At 44.9% G+C, this 19,190-nt stretch overlaps 1 protein-coding gene across 2 annotated transcripts in view; it reads right to left on the reverse strand.

Annotated features, from left to right (window-relative positions):
• Positions 1–19,190, reverse strand: part of NUDT7 (nudix hydrolase 7) — a 55,174-nt gene that overhangs the window by 6,307 nt on the left and 29,677 nt on the right. For both annotated transcript variants that reach the window (XM_033943350.1, XM_033943349.1), the window contains exon 3: positions 9,814–9,961. In XM_033943350.1, coding sequence (XP_033799241.1) covers positions 9,814–9,961 — 148 coding nt within the window. The remainder of the gene's footprint in view (positions 1–9,813; positions 9,962–19,190) is intronic.

Below are 19,190 nucleotides of genomic sequence, written 5' to 3' on the forward strand. Positions count from 1 at the left end.
TCTGACACTATTGCTCGGTCCCAACAGAATGCGGCATCAGACTACCTGCCGCAAGGAAAGAGGGCCGGTGTCGGTATCAAGCAGCAGCGTCAGAAGGGAAGAGGAAAGGATTTCCCTCCTCCTTCCCCTAACACCGATGTTGGCGCCGACGCTGGCCCTTTCCACTCACAGCAGCTGGCCTATGAAGTCACATCTTGTCAGGACCGGGCAGCAGCATGGAAGAGGGAGGAGAGTGTTAAAGCCGCATCCTATAGCTTAACTTATGGGCCAGTGACATCACAGCCCCAGGCATTTGGCACCCTGGGACAGAGCCTCACCTGGTCCGTAGGCTAAGCCAGCCCTGTATATTGTGGCAGAGGGTAAAGAGGTGCATCTTTGGGTAAGTGGAGTTCCACAATTAATCCTTCAAGATGTTAGATGACAGTGGGATTGGGAGGGAAACTGGAGGGAATATGGTGGTTTTTTTTCCATTTAGACAGAGAACAAAAGCTTGTGGGGTCAAAACTCAAAGCCATTTAACTAGCCAGAAATTGCTCCTGGCTGGTTAAATGGTTTGTTTGGGGCTAACTAATAATATTCAGTGGCTCTGAGTTTTGAAGACCATGTTCACAATTTAGTCCAGAAATCCCTTCTTACTTTACAGAAGTTAAGGAGGGTCAGATCCTACTTCTTCCAACAACACTACAGGGTACTAGTATAGGCAGTCCCCGGGTTAAGAACAAGTTCCCTTTTTTTAAAACCGTTCTTAAGTTGAATTTGTATGTAACTTGGATCCTGTACAGTACACAGTCTATAAAAACACTAAACAAACAGTCCTCAAAATAAAGGGTTCATAGTCATTCGCGCGCGAGATTTCGGCGCGCCGACATTGGAGCACAGACAAATCGGCGCAAGACCCCAGTGCGCCGCCTAAAAGTTACTTTTAAAGAGCTCCGATGCGGGGTGTGAGTGAGGAACCCCCCCCAGTTTATTTCATACTCTTCGCGCTGTTAGGGGGGGGGTTGGAACCCTCCATTATAGAGTAAACTTAACTTTTCCCCGATTTTTTAGGAAAAAGTTAAGTTTTCTCTATAATGTGGAGGGTTGCACCTCCCACACTCCCCCCCCCAATGGCAGTGTGAAGAGTATGAAGTAAAGTGTGGGAGGTTCCCCCACACACACCCCGTCGGAGCTCTTTACAAGTAACTTTTTAGGTGGCACGCTTGGATCTTGTGCCGAATTGTCAGCGCTGCAATGTCAGTGCGCTGAAGTCTCGCGCGTTTTTGTCCCGTCACCAAATAAAGTACTGTAGTTTAAATAGAAAGAAAAGATAGGCGGTTTACACTTAATTTTGTTCTTCATCCGTCCCAATGTTCCCTCTCCACCACCACATTCAACATTTCTCTCTCTTCCCCATACATCTGTACCTTATGCCTCTCCCACCACCATATCCAATATTTCTCCCTCCCTATGTCCAACAATTCACCTCTTTCTTCATTTCCCCATGTGCACCCTCTCTCTTTCCCTCTCACTCAGACTCCCTTGCCCAACAATTCTCCTTTCTAGTCCCTCCCCACCTCAGCATCTCTTTCCCGCACTTCCTCCATTCTTCCATCCTATGCCCCAAGTTCATGCTCCCCTCCTCCACTGCATTCTGTGTTCCAGGTTCATGCTCCCTCCCTCGTTTCTTCCATCCTTTGTCCAAAGTTTGTGCTCCCTCCCTTCCTTCTGTGTCCCAACGCGACCCTGCTCTTCCCTCCCTATGCCAATGCAGGCTTCCAGGTCAGTGGGCTGCACGCATGAGCTGCCGATCGCGGCTTTGTGAAAACCAGGGGACCATGTGCAGGATCCGCAGTACAGATGGATTCAACAGGTACACTGTGTTAATTTTCTGCAATTATAACATAAGCCTCAGGATTGTGTAGCTCTAAGTTCTTCTTTATTGAATTGTAAAGGGGAAGCTTCTCAGTGGTATAAGTGCTTGAAATGAAATGCCTTTTCGCAGCCCAAGGGGTTGCAGAGTACTTGGGCATTTGAAACTGGTAAAAGTTTAAATGAAGTGCAATAATAATAATCTATATATATATAAAATCGGAGGTATGTATGTGTGTATGTATGTGTGTGTGTATGTGCCGCGATCACGCAAAAACGGCTTGACCGATTTGAACGAAACTTGGTATGCAGATCCCTCACTACCTGTGGTGATATGTTCTGGGGGTCTCGCGGCCCCCCTGCACACGTGGGCGGAACTACAAACATAAAATCAGATTTCACCCATTCATGTCAATGGAAATAATGTAAAACACTGCCTTCTCACAGTAATTCACAAACGGCTTGACCGATTTGAACGAAACTTGGTATGCAGATCCCTCACTACCTGGGGTGATATGTTCTGGGGGTCTCGTGGCCCTCCTGCACACGTGGGCGGAGCTACAAACAGAAAATCAGATTTCACCCATTCATGTCAATGGAAAAAATGTAAAAAGCTGCCTTTCTCACTGTAATTCAAAAACGGCTTGACCGATTTAAACGAAACTTGGTATGCAGATCCCTCACTACCTGGGGTGATATGTTCTGGGGGTCTCGCGGCCCACCTGCACACGTGGGCGGAGCTACAAACAGAAAATCAGATTTCACCCATTCATGTCAATAGAAAATATGTAAAAAGCTGCCATTCTCACAGTAATTCAAAACCGGCTTGACCGATTTGAACAAAACTTGGTATGCAGATCCCTCACTACCTGGGTTGATATGTTCTGGAGGGTCTCGCGGCCCTCCTGCACACGTGGGCGGAGCTACAAACAGAAAATCAGATTTCACCCATTCATGTCAATGGAAAATATGTAAAAAGCTGCCATTCTCACTGTAATTCAAAAACAGCTTGACCGATTTGGACAAAACATGGTATGCTGATCCCTCACTACCTGGGGTGATATGTTCTGGGGGTCTCACGGCCCACAACTCTATTTTGCTTGCTCAAGGGTGGGTTCACCCAAGAATTTATATGTTCTTGCTCCAGGAGGTGAAACTAAAATTGTTGTTTATAATCACGTTTTGCGTTAGTTGTATTGTATTCATTTTGTCAAATATTTCACTTTATAATTTGAATATTGTACTTTTTATTAAGCTGTAAAAAAATACTTTCATTCACCACTATAAAGTATCTTTATTTGAATCCATTTACAGTGTTATTGCTATAATTAAATACCCGTGCAACGCCGGGGCATCAGCTAGTAATAACAATAACATAAGAACATAAGAACATAAGCGTTGCCTCTGCCGGGTCAGACCAGGGGTCCATCGTGCCCGGCAGTCCGCTCCCGCGGCGGCCCCCCAGGTCCATGACCTGAAAGTGTTCCCTACCTAACCTGAAATATCCATACCCTATTCACTCAATGTCCTGTACGGTAAACCTCTATCTGTACCCTGTTATCCCCTTCGCTTCCAGGAAGTCATCCAGTCCCTTTTTGAACCCCAGAATTGTACTCTGTCTTATTACCTCTCCGGGAAGCGCGTTCCAGGTGTCCACCACCCTCTGAGTGAAGAAGAACCTCCTTGCATTCGTTATGAATCTGTCTCCTCTCAGTTTTTCTGAATGACCTCTTGTTTTAGTTGTCCCTGCTAGTCTAAAGAATCTGTCCCTCTCTACCTTCTCTATGCCTTTCATGATTTTATAAGTTTCTATCATGTCCCCTCTCAGTCTCCGCTTCTCCAGGGTAAAGAGCCCCAGCCTGTCTAACCGTTCGGCATATGAAAGGTTCTCCATACCCTTTATCATCCTCGTTGCCCTCCTCTGGACCCTTTCGAGTATTGCCATGTCCTTCTTGAGGTATGGCGACCAGTATTGGACGCAGTATTCCAGATGTGGGCGCACCATTGCTCGATACAGTGGCAGGATAACTTCTTTTGTTCTGGTAGTGATACCTTTTTTGATAATGCCCAACATTCTGTTCGCTTTTTTTGAGGCCGCTGCACATTGTGCCGCCGGCTTCATTGTGTTATCTACCAATACCCCCAGATCTTTTTCCTGGCTGCCTTTCCCGAGTACCCTCCCTCCCATCGTATAGCTGTACATGGAGTTCCCCTTCCCTATGTGCAAGACCTTACATTTCTCCACATTGAAGCTCATCTGCCATTTTTTTGCCCACTCACTCAGCTTGTTCAGGTCGCTTTGCAATTCTTTGCATTCCTCAACAGTTCTGGCCCTGCTGGAGAGTTTTGTGTCATCCGCGAACTTGATAACTTCGCACTTTGTCCCCGTTTCTAGATCATTAATAAATATATTGAACAGCAATGGTCCCAGCACTGACCCTTGCGGAACACCACTTGTGACCCCTATCCAGTCAGAGTAGTGCCCCTTTACTCCTACCCTCTGTTTCCTGTCCGCCAGCCAATTTTTGATCCATCTGTACACGTCCCCTTCCACCCCGTGACTCCACAGTTTCTTCAGTAATCGTTCATGGGGCACCTTGTCAAAGGCTTTTTGGAAATCTAGATATATAATGTCTACTGGGTCACCTTGGTCCAATTGCTTACTTATCCCCTCAAAGAAATGCAGTAGATTTGTCTGGCATGATCGGCCTTTACAGAAACCATGCTGGCTCGATCTCATCAGATTATTTTTTTCTATATGCTCATTGATACCTTCCCTGATCATTGATTCGACCATCTTCCCTGGAACGGAGGTTAAGCTCACCGGTCTGTAGTTTCCCGGGTCGCCTCTCGATCCCTTCTTGAAGATCGGTGTAACATTCGCTATCTTCCAGTCCTCCGGGATTACCCCTGTTTTCAAGGACAGGTTGCAAATATGCTGCAGTAACTCTGCTGTTTCATCTCTGAGCTCTTTCAGTATTCTCGGGTGGATCCCGTCTGGGCCCGGAGCCTTGTCCGTTCTTAATCTATCTACCTGCCTAAGAACGTCTTCGAGGCTTACCTCCATGCATGATAATTTCCCCTCTTGATCTCCCCTGAAGATTTTTTCCGGTTCTGGCACACTGGATGTGTCCTCTATTGTAAAGACCGACGAGAAGAACTTGTTTAGCCTACCAGCCACCTCCTTTTCCTCTTTCACCACTCCCTTCCGGTCACCCTCATCCAGGGGCCCCACCTCCTCCCTCGCTGGCTGTTTCCCTTTCACATATCTGAAAAATGGTTTGAAATTTCTTGCTTCCTTGGCCAGTCTCTCCTCATACTCTTTCTTGGCTTTCCTGACTACTCGGTGACATTCTTTTTGTTGCTTCCTGTGCTCTCTCCAGTTTCCTTCAGTTTTGTCCTTTTTCCACTTCCGAAATGATTTTTTCTTGTCTCCTATCACTTTCTTTACTTCACTGGTTATCCATGCAGGGTCCTTTGTCTGATTTTTCTTGGAACCTTTCCTAAATCTTGGTATATATAGGTTTTGCGCCTTGTTTACTGTGTCCTTGAATAGGGACCAGGCTTGCTCCACAGTCCGAGTTTATGACTTTATTCTTCTATACCGCCAGTCAAAAGATTTCTAGGCGGTTCACATTGAAAAATGGAAAAGGATTTAGGAATCAATTACGTCATCAATTCATTCGGCGAGTATAATGCAATCTTTTTACTTTTTCTTAATGCATAAAGATTTGTGGACTCCAGTGAAACTGTCAAAAATAGATGAATCAAAAGGGAAGGTCTGTTGGACTTATACAGTGGTAATGGGAACTATGGAACACATTTTTGGCTATTTCCTGGAGTAAAATTTGGGATACTATTTCATCTTTGCTCTCTTTATCAGAACCTTTAACTTATCAAATAATTATATTAGGGGGGTTTGATGTAACATCTAAATTTGATACTTTATAAAGTTCAAATTTTGACGAACTTATTAATGGTAACTGTTAAAACAATATTATATAACTGGAAAGATTTTTCTAAGTTAGATTATAATATGTGGTGGACTATGGTGTGCTTATACAGTAAGTATGAGAAAATATGCATAGTAAAGAGGGGCAGTTTGAAGAAATTTAAGAAAATATGGAAATATTTACTAAAGTTTAGTGAGTAATTGAAGCTAGGAAAAGTTTTAGTAATGTATGACATCCAAGGAATGATTTGTTGATAAGTTTGTATTGTTCTTTTATGTTATTATATTGGATTGCTTATTGTTTGTATAAAAAACTTTCAATAAAATATTTATAAAAAAAAAAAAATAATAACTTTTCACTGTGCTGAGCGCTCAGAGAGCGGTTCCATCCTGGCATCTTAAGATGACATCACCACTGAGCCTGACTCTGTCCTGCTTGTTGATGGAAAAGACTGTCCTAACTAAAGGAAGGTTTTTAACCTCCAAGAGCTAGTCAAAGCCCAATACAATAATATCTTTCATAGTTTTCTTTTCATTTAATAACCTTTAAAAGCGGACTAACACAACTACGCCGTTTTTAACCACAATAAAGAGGCTATTGCACAGGCTGGGGCAGTTACAAAAAGAAGAAAGCGATTGAAAATACACATGCAGCGCCACAGGTGGCCCTGCTCCTTGAAGACTCGGTTACGACAGAAGGTGGCCCATCGCGAAGGCTTCTCAAGGGTCAGACTGGTTACACTGTGTCTTTTGTCTTAGGTTAGTCCCTAAGCAGCACGCACGCATTTTAGCGGGGGATTATCAAAATGGATTATCTCTGTCTTTAGCGAGGTTTCTAGCAGTCTCCGACAATGGCATGCAAATATTGCTCTTTAACACTGAAATGAGCCCTCCGTTGGATTCATAAAACTCGCCGAGGCATTTTCAAAGAGCAGTGTCGCCTTTTGGCAACAAAAAGCAGCAACTGGTCCAGGGAGGGGGAGGGGGGAGAAGGGTGACGTTACAGTGTCAGTACGTGTGTTTTGACTGTAGCTAATGAAAAAAAAAGTGTATCTATATATTAGTGGAGGATAGTATAATCACACTTCTTTTGAGTTTTTGGGAGAGACAGGCATGTTTCATGCATGCTTGTTAAAAGCCAATATTTCTTCTTATCTTGTGTTTCTGGATGCGACTCTTGATTAAGTTTTACATTAAAAACAAATTACAAGATTTACCTGAATTATAGTAGTTTTTTTTGGAGAGAAAGGCATGTTTTATGCCGTAGAAGTTTCGTCAGCCGTAAGCCTGAGGTCATAATGCCGTTGTACAGATCCATGGTGAGACCCCATCTGGAATACTGTGTACAATTCTGGAGGCCGCATTATCAAAAAGATGTGCGGAGAGTTGAATCGGTTCAGCGAATGGCCACCAGGATGGTCTCAGGACTCAAGGATCTCCCGTATGAGGAACGACTGGGTAAGTTGCAACTGTACTCACTCGAGGAACGCAGAGAGAGGGGAGACATGATCGAGACGTTCAAATATGTCACAGGCCGTATCGAGGTGGAAGAGGATCTCTTTTTCCTTAAAGGACCCACGGCAACAAGAGGGCATTCGTTACCCACGGCAACAAGAGGGCATCCGTTACCCATGGCAACAAGAGGGCATCCGTTGAAAATCAGGGGTGGGAAATTTCATGGCGACACCAGAAAATATTTCTTCACTGAAAGGGTGGTTGATCGCTGGAATAATCTTCCACAACAGGTAATTGAGGCCAGCAGCGCGCCAGATTTTAAGAAAAGATGGGATTGGCATGTGGGATCTCTTCATGGAGGTAGTCAAGGGTGTGGGCCATTAGTGTGGGCAGATTAGATGGGCCGTGGCCCTTTTCTGCCGTCATGTTCTATGTTTCTATGATTGAAAAAAGTCAACGTTGCTTCTCCCCTCCTCTCCCTTCCATTCATCCAATATTGCAGCAGGAGAGTGTTTTTGGTTTTTTTTTGTATTTTAAGGCATTTTTCTGCGGGGCACATGCAAATGTGGGAAATCTTCGCTGCTGTTCGCCGATCTTATTTGCATGTGCAATTTTTTAAGAATAAAAAGATTGGGGTATTGAAATGGCTACGTTACTAGACCGTCGCTTTTTAACGTAGGTTGAGAATCCTGGCCTGAGTTCAATAACTTAAGATCCGTTAAATGGTTGACAGTCTTTCCAGAGAGATATTAGCATTTTTTTGGGAAGGCGTCTTTGGTTTGTGACCTTTAGTTTGTGAATATTGGTGTTTTTTAAGAGGATAATACACCTCCCAGTTGCAAGCATAAGTATCGTATTCAGTGATCAATTATATTGCACCAGAATCTTCATCTCTAATCAGTACAAAGAACATTCTGTTAGCTGAGCAGAATGCCATGCTCTTTCTGCAGTCTGCAGTCTTTGTGCAAGACATGGCATTAACTTCATTAATTATCAACAAGTGCCTCTTTAGACACTTTCTTTTTTAATAACCTTTTAAAACATTTTATATAACTACTGAATTTCAATCAAAAAAGACCATTTTTTTCCCAGTTGCAATGAAAATGACACATGTCCGTGATGAACTTTTGCAGAATAATGGTGATTCGGGGCTTGATTTACTGAGATTCTTCCCCAAGAACAAAGAATGGAAAGAAACTTGGGGCTCCTTTTATCAAGATGTGGTAGGCGGTTAACGCGAGGAATACCGCGCGTTCAACCGCCTGCCGCACTAGCCGCTATCACCTCCATTGACGAGGCGTTAGTTTTTTGGCATGCCGCGGGAGTTAGCGCGTGATGAAATGTCCGACACGCTAACCCCCGTAGCGCACCTTGATATAAGGAGCCCTTAGTAAATCATTTGCAGTACATCAATTAAAACCAGATACTGGTTCAGAAGCACTGTGGTCCCCAGTTAAATCGCCATGTGAGCCCTCCATTCCATCCCAGGAAACGATGGGGAAGGAGTGAACTGTCATTGCCCATGACTGCAGGTTTTTAGCGAAAGTCCTAATGCAGGTCAAAGGGCCACAATCCAGTCGGTTTTTCAGGATTTCCCCAATGAATATGCATGAGATCTATTAGCATACAATGAAAGCAGTGCATGCAAACAGATCTCATGCATATTCATTGGGGAAATCCTAAAAACCCAACTGGATTGCGGCCCTCGAGGACTAACCAAAAAACAAATACTATAGAAGTGTCAATCAAATGTAAACATGCAAAAATCACTTCTAAAGATAAACGCTGAAAGCGATCACAAAAGCATTGAAATGCCAAGCCTCAGAGACCGAATAATCAAGCAAAGAATGCTGAATTTTAGTGTCGGTCAAGATCTCAATCATTGGCCTATGGCATATGTAGATGATACTACTTTTTTAATATATTTTTTTAAGAGTTTTTAAATGTTATATAGAAATCATTTTTTAAAAATATTTTTAGATAAGATATCAAAACATGAATGTCAAACATCCAAAATGATTAAGATAGTACACAAATTCAAAAAGCACTGCCCTAAGTGCTTTGACTTTGCCCTTTGTCCATCATTACAAAGACCAGATTAGGTATGGTTGGGGAAAGGCTATCACCCCCCCAAAAAAAATAAAAAATAAAAAATCACATGTAATTGTAAATGGCATCCGATTCCAGTCCATATTCCAACTGAGCTGGAATTGCAAGAAATAATCTTCTAGGTCAGGGGTGTCAAAGTCCCTCCTCGAGGGCCGCAATCCAGTCGGGTTTTCAGGATTTCCCCAATGAATATTCATGAGATCTATTAGCATACAATGAAAGCAGTGCATGCAAATAGATCTCATGCATATTCATTAGGGAAATCCTGAAAACCCGACTGGATTACAGCCCTCAAGGAGAGACTTTGACACCCCTGTTCTAGGCCATCAACCTTCCCCATCACCATAAAGCCAACCAAGTTTTTTTTCCTGAATCTAAGAAGATTATCTTGGTCACTTATGTTGTATAATATGGTTTATAAGTTGAAAGAGTTTCACATACCATACCTCCATTGATCTGACTGTAAATAGCAGATATAGTTCCCCATCTTTAATCATTATCGGTAGGAGAACAGAAGCTTTAGGAAGCAGTAAGTGAGAGAACTTATTGCCAACATCATATTTTCTTAGGATCTTCTTTGTCTTCTCTTTTATGCTTGTTACAACAAAAAAAGGTACTTGTCAACCATTTGTACACACTTACAATTCTGGTTCATTCAAAACATTAAAAAAATAAGAGGCACATTCCTATTCAGAAGGCCTGGGTTTGATTTGTTTCCTCAGGCCAGTAGAAGGAGGGACGTGTTAACAGTCCCTAGCCAGGACACGGCCAAACCTCACTATACCTCACTGTCCCGCAAACTTTCTCGAGCTGCAACACAATAAACATAGTGGCCACGGCTTCAGGCATCCGGAAGTGCGCGGATGTCACCATGATGTCGTCATGCTTGCTGATGTCCATGCATGTGCGAAGGCTTTCCAGACGGGCCCTGAGATGCCAGTAGGGGATGCCAGCAGGGAAGAGGGCTGGAGAGAAGGAGAGGTACTGGCAAGAGGCACGTCTTGTACACAGCTGGCGCCTCTCCTCCTCTCCAGTGTGCTGCGGCACACCTGAAATCTCAGGAGGCACACAGTTTGCGATATACTGCTATACCTACAGTACATAGCTTTCACTGTCTAATTTAGAAAGTCGTGTTCACAAATTTGCAACTAGCATGCAAATTTGCACATGAAAGCTATAGCATAGGATCAGTTGCGGGGATTAGGGGCAGAGTTGGCCCGCGAACATTGAAAAAACGTGAATAACTTTTAGGGCCGATGCTCCCTGCCTCCAGAACCTCTCCACACTTTACCTGGTAGTCTAGCGGTGAAGCGGGGCAGGAGCGCTCTTCCTATATCTGTACTCCCTCAGCACCCTTACCCCCCCCCCCCCCAATGCTCCCACACACTCCCCCCATGAAAGGATGTGTGCAAGGCATTCAATAACTACTGAACAAGAAAGGGCTGTAGTGTACATCAAGTCAATGATACCAGATCAGGCCCAGCATGGGAACTATAACAAGAGTCATAAGCACCCCATATTTTAACATAATTCTGCAACTGATTCCTCCGAACAGCAGTCAGTTTAGACACTTGTTGGATATAATTCACCTTTGCTAAGAGTACTCAAAAGGCCGGAAGATCCGGCTGCTTCCAAGCAGTGGACAACACTAACTGGCTGGCTGTAAGAACCAGATGTATCCATTTTCGCTGCCAGGTTGGCAGTGTAGCTGGTCCCACATTCAATAAACAGCACTCCATAGTCTTCGGTATAGCATTTTCCAACACTTCCCCAATAAAATGTAAGACACTATCCCAATAACGTTGAGCCTTAGGGCAAAGCCACCAAATATGTTCAAACGGTCCCACCTCCCCACAACCTCTCCAACCTTGCCAATATATAGCTCGAAGACCTGTTGGAGTGTAGTACCAACAGTAAAACATCTTATAACCATTTTCTATCATATTACTGGCTATAATACTTGGAAGAAGGAGTGAAACATTTTTGCCCACTGTTTCTCTGAATAACATTTATCAATAATGCCTTCCCAGCGCTGCCTATATGTCAAAGGGGGTTGAAGATGCTCCAATTGTGCTGCATAAAGCTTGGTGATACTACCCCAACCACTACCCCCTGTCAACAAACAACCATCATAACAAGTAGTTACAGAAACACAGGAGTATTTATAAATGGTGGTAACATTTCAATCAAATATTACCACAAATTTAAATCATTCCTCCTCAACCTTTCTTTACCCTTAAAACTGGAAACCACCGAAACAGAAGAATCATAAGGAACATAAGAATAGCCTTTCTGGGTCAGACCATGGTCCATCAAGCCCAGTAGCCCGTTCTCAAGGTGGCCAATCCAGGTCACTAGTACATGGCTAAAACCCAAGGAGTAGCAACATTCCAGTTCAAAGAATAGCAAGACTCCAGAACACCAATGAGAGCAACATTCCAGAGCTGAGATTGTAATATCATAATGCCTCATTCCACAGTGCCTCAGAGCCAACCTCATCATACTTGGCACACATAAGAACATAAGAATAGCTTTACTGGGTCAGACCAATGGTCCATCAAGCCCAGTAGCTCGTTCTCACGATCCAGGTCACTAGTACCTGGCCAAAACTCAAGAAGCAGCAATATTTCCACTAGATTTTACAAAAAAAGCATCTACAAATAGTTGTGTTTTTAAGCATTTCTTAAAAATTATATGATCCCTACATACTCTCCAAGCTCCAGGAAGGGATTTCCATAACTTATTTTTCCAGTTTTAGAAAACGTAGCCATCTGACATAATGAGCCTCATCTTCCTTCATGGTAATCAATCACATCCCTCCATCAGATCTCAGTTTTCTTGCTGGTCAGTAAATTTCCCACTGTGTTGGGCTGGCTGAATATTATTTTGTCATCAAAAATGAATTCAAAGTGACACGATTTTAATTATCATCACAGGAGTTAAGTCCATGCAGCATAAAACTAACAGCCCCGAAGCCCTTTAAATCTCTATGGACTTCAGGGCCATTAGTGCAGCGCAAGGCTGTAACAGCGGTACTTCTAATGACTGGACTTGGAAAGATTGGACATTGAGGGACTGATGGTCCAGGTTTTCTAAGCAATGAGGGTGTACACCCAGGCTGCAATTTGATGTTGTATAATGAAATGTTTTATGTTTTGTTAAAGTGGGGAATAAGCATATTTATAAAATACTAGCTGATGCCCCGGCGTTGCACGGGTATTTAATTATACCAATAACACTGTAAATGGATTCAAATAAAGATACTTTATAGTGGTGAATGAAAGTATTTTTTTACAGCTTAATAAAAAGTACAATATTCAAATTATAAAGTGAAATATTTGACAAATTGAATACAATACAACTAACGCAAAACGTGATTATAAACAACAATTTTAGTTTCACCTCCTGGAGCAATAACATATAAATTCTTGGGTGAACCCACCCTTGAGCAAGCAAAATAGAGTTGTGGGCCGTGAGACCCCCAGAACATATCACCCCAGGTAGTGAGGGATCTGCATACCAAGTTTCGTTCAAATCGGTCAAGCCGGTTTTGAATTACTGTGAGAATGGCAGCTTTTTACATATTTTCCATTGACATGAATGGGTGAAATCTGATTTTCTGTTTGTAGCTCCGCCCACGTGTGCAGGTGGGCCGCGACACCCCCAGAACATATCACCCCAGGTAGTGAGGGATCTGCATACCAAGTTTCGTTCAAATCGGTCAAGCCGTTTTTGAATTACAGTGAGAAAGGCAGCTTTTTACATTTTTTCCATTGACATGAATGGGTGAAATCTGATTTTCTGTTTGTAGCTCCGCCCACGTGTGCAGGAGGGCCACGAGACCCCCAGAACATATCACCCCAGGTAGTGAGGGATCTGCATACCAAGTTTCGTTCAAATCGGTCAAGCCGTTTGTGAATTACTGTGAGAATGGCAGCTTTTTACATTTTTTCCATTGACATGAATGGGTGAAATCTGATTTTCTGTTTGTAGCTCCGCCCACGTGTACAGGGGGGGCCGGGAGACACCCAGAACATATCACCCCAGGTAGTGAGGGATCTGCATACCAAGTTTCGTTCAAATCGGTCAAGCTGTTTTTGCGTGATCGCGGCACATACACACACACATACATACCTCCGATTTTATATATATAGAAGATAAAAATATATTTATGGTAACAGTGGGAAAGATTTAATAAATAGATTTGATATATTAATTAATTATTGGAGTTAGCTTCTTCTGTTTTTATGGTATGAATTACAACTTTGGTATTGTGAAAGCTTTTTATATATAATGTCCTAAGTGTATATTGATTGGTATACAAAACTATAGGCGCAATTCTACTATGCATGCCTAGCGGTTGATTGACAACCGTGCACCTGCATGCCTACAATGTAGGCGTACTATAGAGAATCAGGTTCTTTAAGCGCACTAACTTATGAATTATCATGTCTGAAGATGACCCCAAACCAAATATCATTCCACTTAGACCCTTTCAGCCTGACAGTGAGGGCTAGATTAAAAAAAAAAAAAAAAAAAAAAACCCAAAAAAACCAACACTAAAAAACCAACGGGCTGCTAATTGGTAGCGATTCAGCAATATTGCCCGCGGCGCCCCTTCATGCTTTCCGTCTGCCGTGGTCCAACTCCAATGATGCAACCGAGACCGGCAGTGATTCTGCGTGTCACAGAAGAAGGGGTGAAGACATGCTGGGCCACGGAGACCACCCAGAGCCTTGGGGCTGGGCCGTGAGAAGGGGAAGTTCCCAGACCATGACTCCAAGGCCAGGAATACCCCCTCATGGCCTGTACCCGGGGTGGGCCGCCCTTCACTTTGTATGTCAATACTCCCCACCACCTCTCCTGGGAGACTGTTCCATGCATCCAGAGTTAACCTGAAGAAATAATTCCTCAAGGAACCGATAATGAATTCATGGAACAGCCTCTTGGTGGAGGTGTTGGAGATACTTGGGACAGGTACATAAGATTTCTAAGGGAGACTTGGATGGGCAGACTGGATAGCCCATATGACCTTTATCTGCCTTAATTTTTCTGTTTCTATGTAAATACTGTCTACCCCCATGGAGTCACATATGATATACAGTGGTACCTCGGTTTACAAGTGCACCAGTTTGCGAGTGTTTTGCAAGACGAGCAAAACATTCGCAAAAATCGGCGCCTCGGAAACCGAACGTGCCTCAATTTGCGAGTGGCACCCCCCGCGATCTGGAACCCACTCCCTGTGATCCGGCACCCTCCCCCCCCCGCGATTTGGCACCCTCCCCCCGCCGCTTCTTACTGTCATCTGGGCCTGGGCACCGGCACCGAAATGTCCTATGCGTTGGTGCCGGTGCCCGAAGATCGGACTCCTCTTCTTGCTGGGCCTTGAGCATCTGCGCATGCTCAAGGCCTGCGAGTTCACGTTCTCTCCGAGATCTCCGAGAATCTCAGAGAGAGTTTGAACTCGCAGGCCTTGAGCATGCGCAGATGCTCAAGGCTCAGCAAGAAGAGGAGGCCGATCTTCGGGCACCGGCACCAACGCACAGGACATGCTGGTGCCGGTGCCCAGGCCCAGATGACAGTAAGAAGCGGAGGGGGGTGCCCAATCGTGGCGGGGGGGGTGCCCGATTGCAGGGTGGGGTGCCCAATCGCGGGGGGGGCCCTTCGGGGGGGAGAATGCCGGTTCTCGGGGGGGGGGGGGATAGAGCAGCGCCGCTGGCCTCGGGGGATGGGAACGTATCAAAGCAAGTTTCCATTATTTCCTATGGGAAACTCGCTTTGATAAACGAGCATTTTGGATTACGAGCATGCTCCTGGAACGGATTATGCTCGGAATCCAAGGTACCACTGTACTTCTGTTCTAGATATTTCTTTCCACCGGGAAAAGGATTTGTTTTAAAGGTTTTGCATGTTTTGAATGCTTTTTCTCTCCTTTTCTAGGGTAACTTCTAGGGTAAGCTCCTCTTACTGAACTACAAATGCACTCACTCAGCTACCTTTCACTATCTCACTTCTCTTATCTCCACCCATGCCCCCCCCCTCACGTGAGCTCTGCTCAGCTGGTAAGCCCCTCCTATCTGTGCCCTTCTCATCAACTGCCAACTCCAGACTCTGTCCCTTCTGCCTTGCTGCACCGTATGCTTGGAACAAGTTGCCCGAATCCCTATGGTGGGCTCCATCTCTAACAGTGTTCAAGGCCCAGTTAAAAGCCCACCTCTTCGAGAGTACTTTCAACGACTCATTTCTCTCACTTTGGGTTCTGCATCCCCCAACCCCATTTGTCATGTCTGTCTGTCCAAGTTAGATTGTAAGCTCTTCTGAGAAAGGACCGTCTATAAATGTGAAAATGTACAGCATGCAGTGTTCCCGCTAAGGTGCGCTGGCCTGCGCTCGCGCACAAAATATTACATCGCAGCGCAAAGTTTCTCTTCACAGCGCACACACGCGTCGCAAAGGTAAGGGGAGGTAAGGTAAGGGGACGCATTGGGGGGATTGCACTTCCCCACAATTGCCATGCTTCGGTTCCTCTTCTTCCTTCCTTCCTCCCCCCCCCCCCCGCGGGACCCTGCGGCACCATCAACTCTTACTCCCTCTAATGTCGGCCCTGCAGCTCCAGACTTCCTCGCACCTTCTCCCCTCCCCCTTTGGATCGCTATTATTTTAAATGTTATAGCCGCGGAGCTGTATCCATCAGTGGAGATGTCTAACCTCGGCCTGCCCCGGAACTCTTACTGCAACAGTGACTTCCTGTTCCTGCCTAGACGGGCGGCTGCTGCAGTAAGAGTTCCGGGGCAGGCCGAGGTTAGACATCTCCACTGATGGATACAGCTCCGCGGCTATAACATTTAAAATAATAGCGATCCAAAGGGGGAGGGGAGAAGGTGCGAGGAAGTCTGGAGCTGCAGGGCCGACATTAGAGGGAGTAAGAGTTGATGGTGCCGCAGGGTCCCGCGGGGGGGGGGGGGGAGGAAGGAAGGAAGAAGAGGAACCGAAGCATGGCAATTGTGGGGAAGTGCAGAGCTGCAGGGAAGAGTGTTGCGGTACCCAGCTGGAGGGAGAAGGAAGATGAGGGAGGGAATTAAAGGAGATGCCAGGGCTTGGAGCATAGGAGGAAGGTATGCCAGTCTAAGGGAAAAGGAAGGGGGAGATGTGAGAGCATGGAGGGGGAGCGAAAGATGGAAGAAAAGGAAAGGAGAGAGATGCCAGAGAATCAGGGAAGGGGAGATACCAGACTATGAGGAGAGGTGTGGGAGAGGGAAGGCGAGGAGAGAGATGCCAGACCAATGGGGTGAAAGGAGAGATGGAAGGGGGAGGCATACAGTTTCTGGAAGGGGCATAGAAGGAGAGAAGATGCCATATAGGGGAAGAGAGACGGCAGACAGTGAATGGAAGGAAGAGAGTTACAAGAAGATGAGGAAAGGAGAAACCACAGAAGACAAAGGTAGAAAAAAATTTCTATTTATTTATTGCTTTAGGAGACATGTGTCACTGTTTCTGTGAAGCATTGTATGCAGAGTCCAGCTTCTTGCTGGTTCAATTTAACCTTTGTCTATGTATTTTTATTTTATCCCCCCTTTTACAAAACTGTGAAGCGTTTTTAGCACCAGCCTTGGTGGTAGCAGCTCTGATGCTCAGAATTTTATGAGCATCAGAGCTGTTACCTCCGTAGCTAAAATCCACACTACAGTTTTGTAAAAGAGGGAGGGGTTAGTTTGTGATTACATATTCCTTACTAGGCGAAGGTGTTTTCTGTGTTCTGTGTGTTCGAAAGACATGGTTTTCTGTTAGGATTGACGGTGTAGGATTGATCTGTGCTGGTCTGGCTTGTTTAGTTTTACAATGGGTGTATTGATGTACTGCTCACTGCAATATGTAAGATGCTGCCTTTTCCTAGGTACTCATGTGTGACGTGTGGTTTGTTACTAAAAATCATGTTTTTCTTACAGATGGGGGGGGGGGTGCCAAAAAATGATGGGCCCCGGATGTTACATATGCTAGGTACGCCACTGTATGTAAAGATACCAGAAAGCTGACGTAGCAAAAACTTCTAAGTTTTGAGTATTTAACCCTCCCACAATCTCACGGGCACTCGTTTCAAGTTTATTGAGATTTTGATTTAAACGCAATATCAAATATTTTCAATGCGTATAACAAAAATAAATTTGGGGAAATAAATAAAACCATTTGAACCAGTGTTCCCGCTAAGCTGCGCTGGCGTGCGCTGGCGCACAAAATATTACATCGCAGCGCACACGTTTCTCGTCACAGCGCACGATCGGAAGAGGCGTACGGCAGATGGCAGGGCGGCGAGAGGAGAATCGGGCGAGTTGGCTCATAACTTGCTGGCGCCCGATATTTTTGGCTCACGGTGAAAAAAGTTTGCTCACAACACCCGCCCGCTTAGAGGGAACACTGACAGCATGGCGTTCGCCTTTCACTGCTATATAAGTGATAAGTGGTAGTAGGGTACATATATTTAGGTTCTGTAATCCAGCACCTTTGGAAGCCAATCCTTTTCATTCATTCTCGCTTTTGAGTAAATCTCATCAGCGCAGAGGTCTTTCATTTTCTTTTAGTACTCAATGCTCATAGGACCTACAGGGACCTCTGAAGAAGACAATAATGTCAAAACACAGACAGTGTTGGGTCCATATCTGGATTATTAATTTGTTTTAATAAAGCCTTCATCTTGGACATCAACCCTCCACAAGTCTTTTTGTTTCAGTAGCCAATCTCTTGACATTTTGCAGGGCATGCCGCTCTCAAAGAAGGTCTCATCAATCACATGCCATTGCATTCAGCTCCATAGCTTTGACCTCTCCTAGTTCTGCAAGTTTATTGTTTTATTGAGAGCTTCTATACTGCTACTAATGACTGGGGAGTCAATTCAGAGCGGTCTACATGAGCTTCTGTAGAGATGTTACCATAAGGAGTTACAAAGAGCTTCTGCGAGGGGTTCCAATGCATGGGCTCTGAACTGAAATGCATGGAGCTCTGTGGTGTTACAATACAGAGTTATTAGTACCGGCATTATGCCATAATCCATCATCCTACTGTGACATCACTGATGAGATTGGCTCTCAGGCATTGGTGGATTGAGGCATTATGATATCACAATCTGAGCTCTGGAATGTTGCTACTCTTTGGGTTTCTGTTAGGTACATGGAACCTGGAATCCAAACTTTTTTTTTTAATTAAATTTTGCCCCTGTCACTGTCAGAAACAGGATGCTGGGCTTGATGGACCTTTGGTCTGTCCCAGTATGGCAATTCTTATGTGAACCAAGTATATGTCATAAATCAATCATCCTACTTATGTTACTGTCACATTGGTATAAACATCCTATATAATAAAACCCTAGCCGCGCATGCGCACTCTTAACTGCGTGCTTTCATGATCCGTAGGTTTGTGGCCGCAGGAGTGTGCATGCGCAAGTCCCCAGGCTTCTTCCCAGCACCTACCTACACTGGCCGACAGGACTGGCCACCAGCGCTGGACTCCCTGCTCTCCCCAATAGTCGGCTCCTCTCACCAGCGGCACTAGCGTCGGAGAAGGCTTCCGACGCTGGCAGGGATCGAGAGAAGTCGCGGTGACACCTCGCGGGAAGGGAAGCGCCGAAAAAACATTCCAGCCGCTTCGCGGTCCCGACTCCAAAACTGCCGATTCCAGCAGCGTGTGTAGCACTCTACACACGCTGCTTCAGGGCCTTCTACTGCCCTGATTTGCTCTGCCGCGTCTCTGATGATGTCATCAGGGACGTGCCAGAGTAAATCAGGGCAATAGAAGGCCCCAAAGCAGCACACACTGCTGGAATCAGCAGCTT

Source organism: Geotrypetes seraphini, chromosome 4 (assembly GCF_902459505.1).
Source record: "Geotrypetes seraphini chromosome 4, aGeoSer1.1, whole genome shotgun sequence".
Lineage (NCBI taxonomy): Eukaryota > Metazoa > Chordata > Amphibia > Gymnophiona > Dermophiidae > Geotrypetes > Geotrypetes seraphini.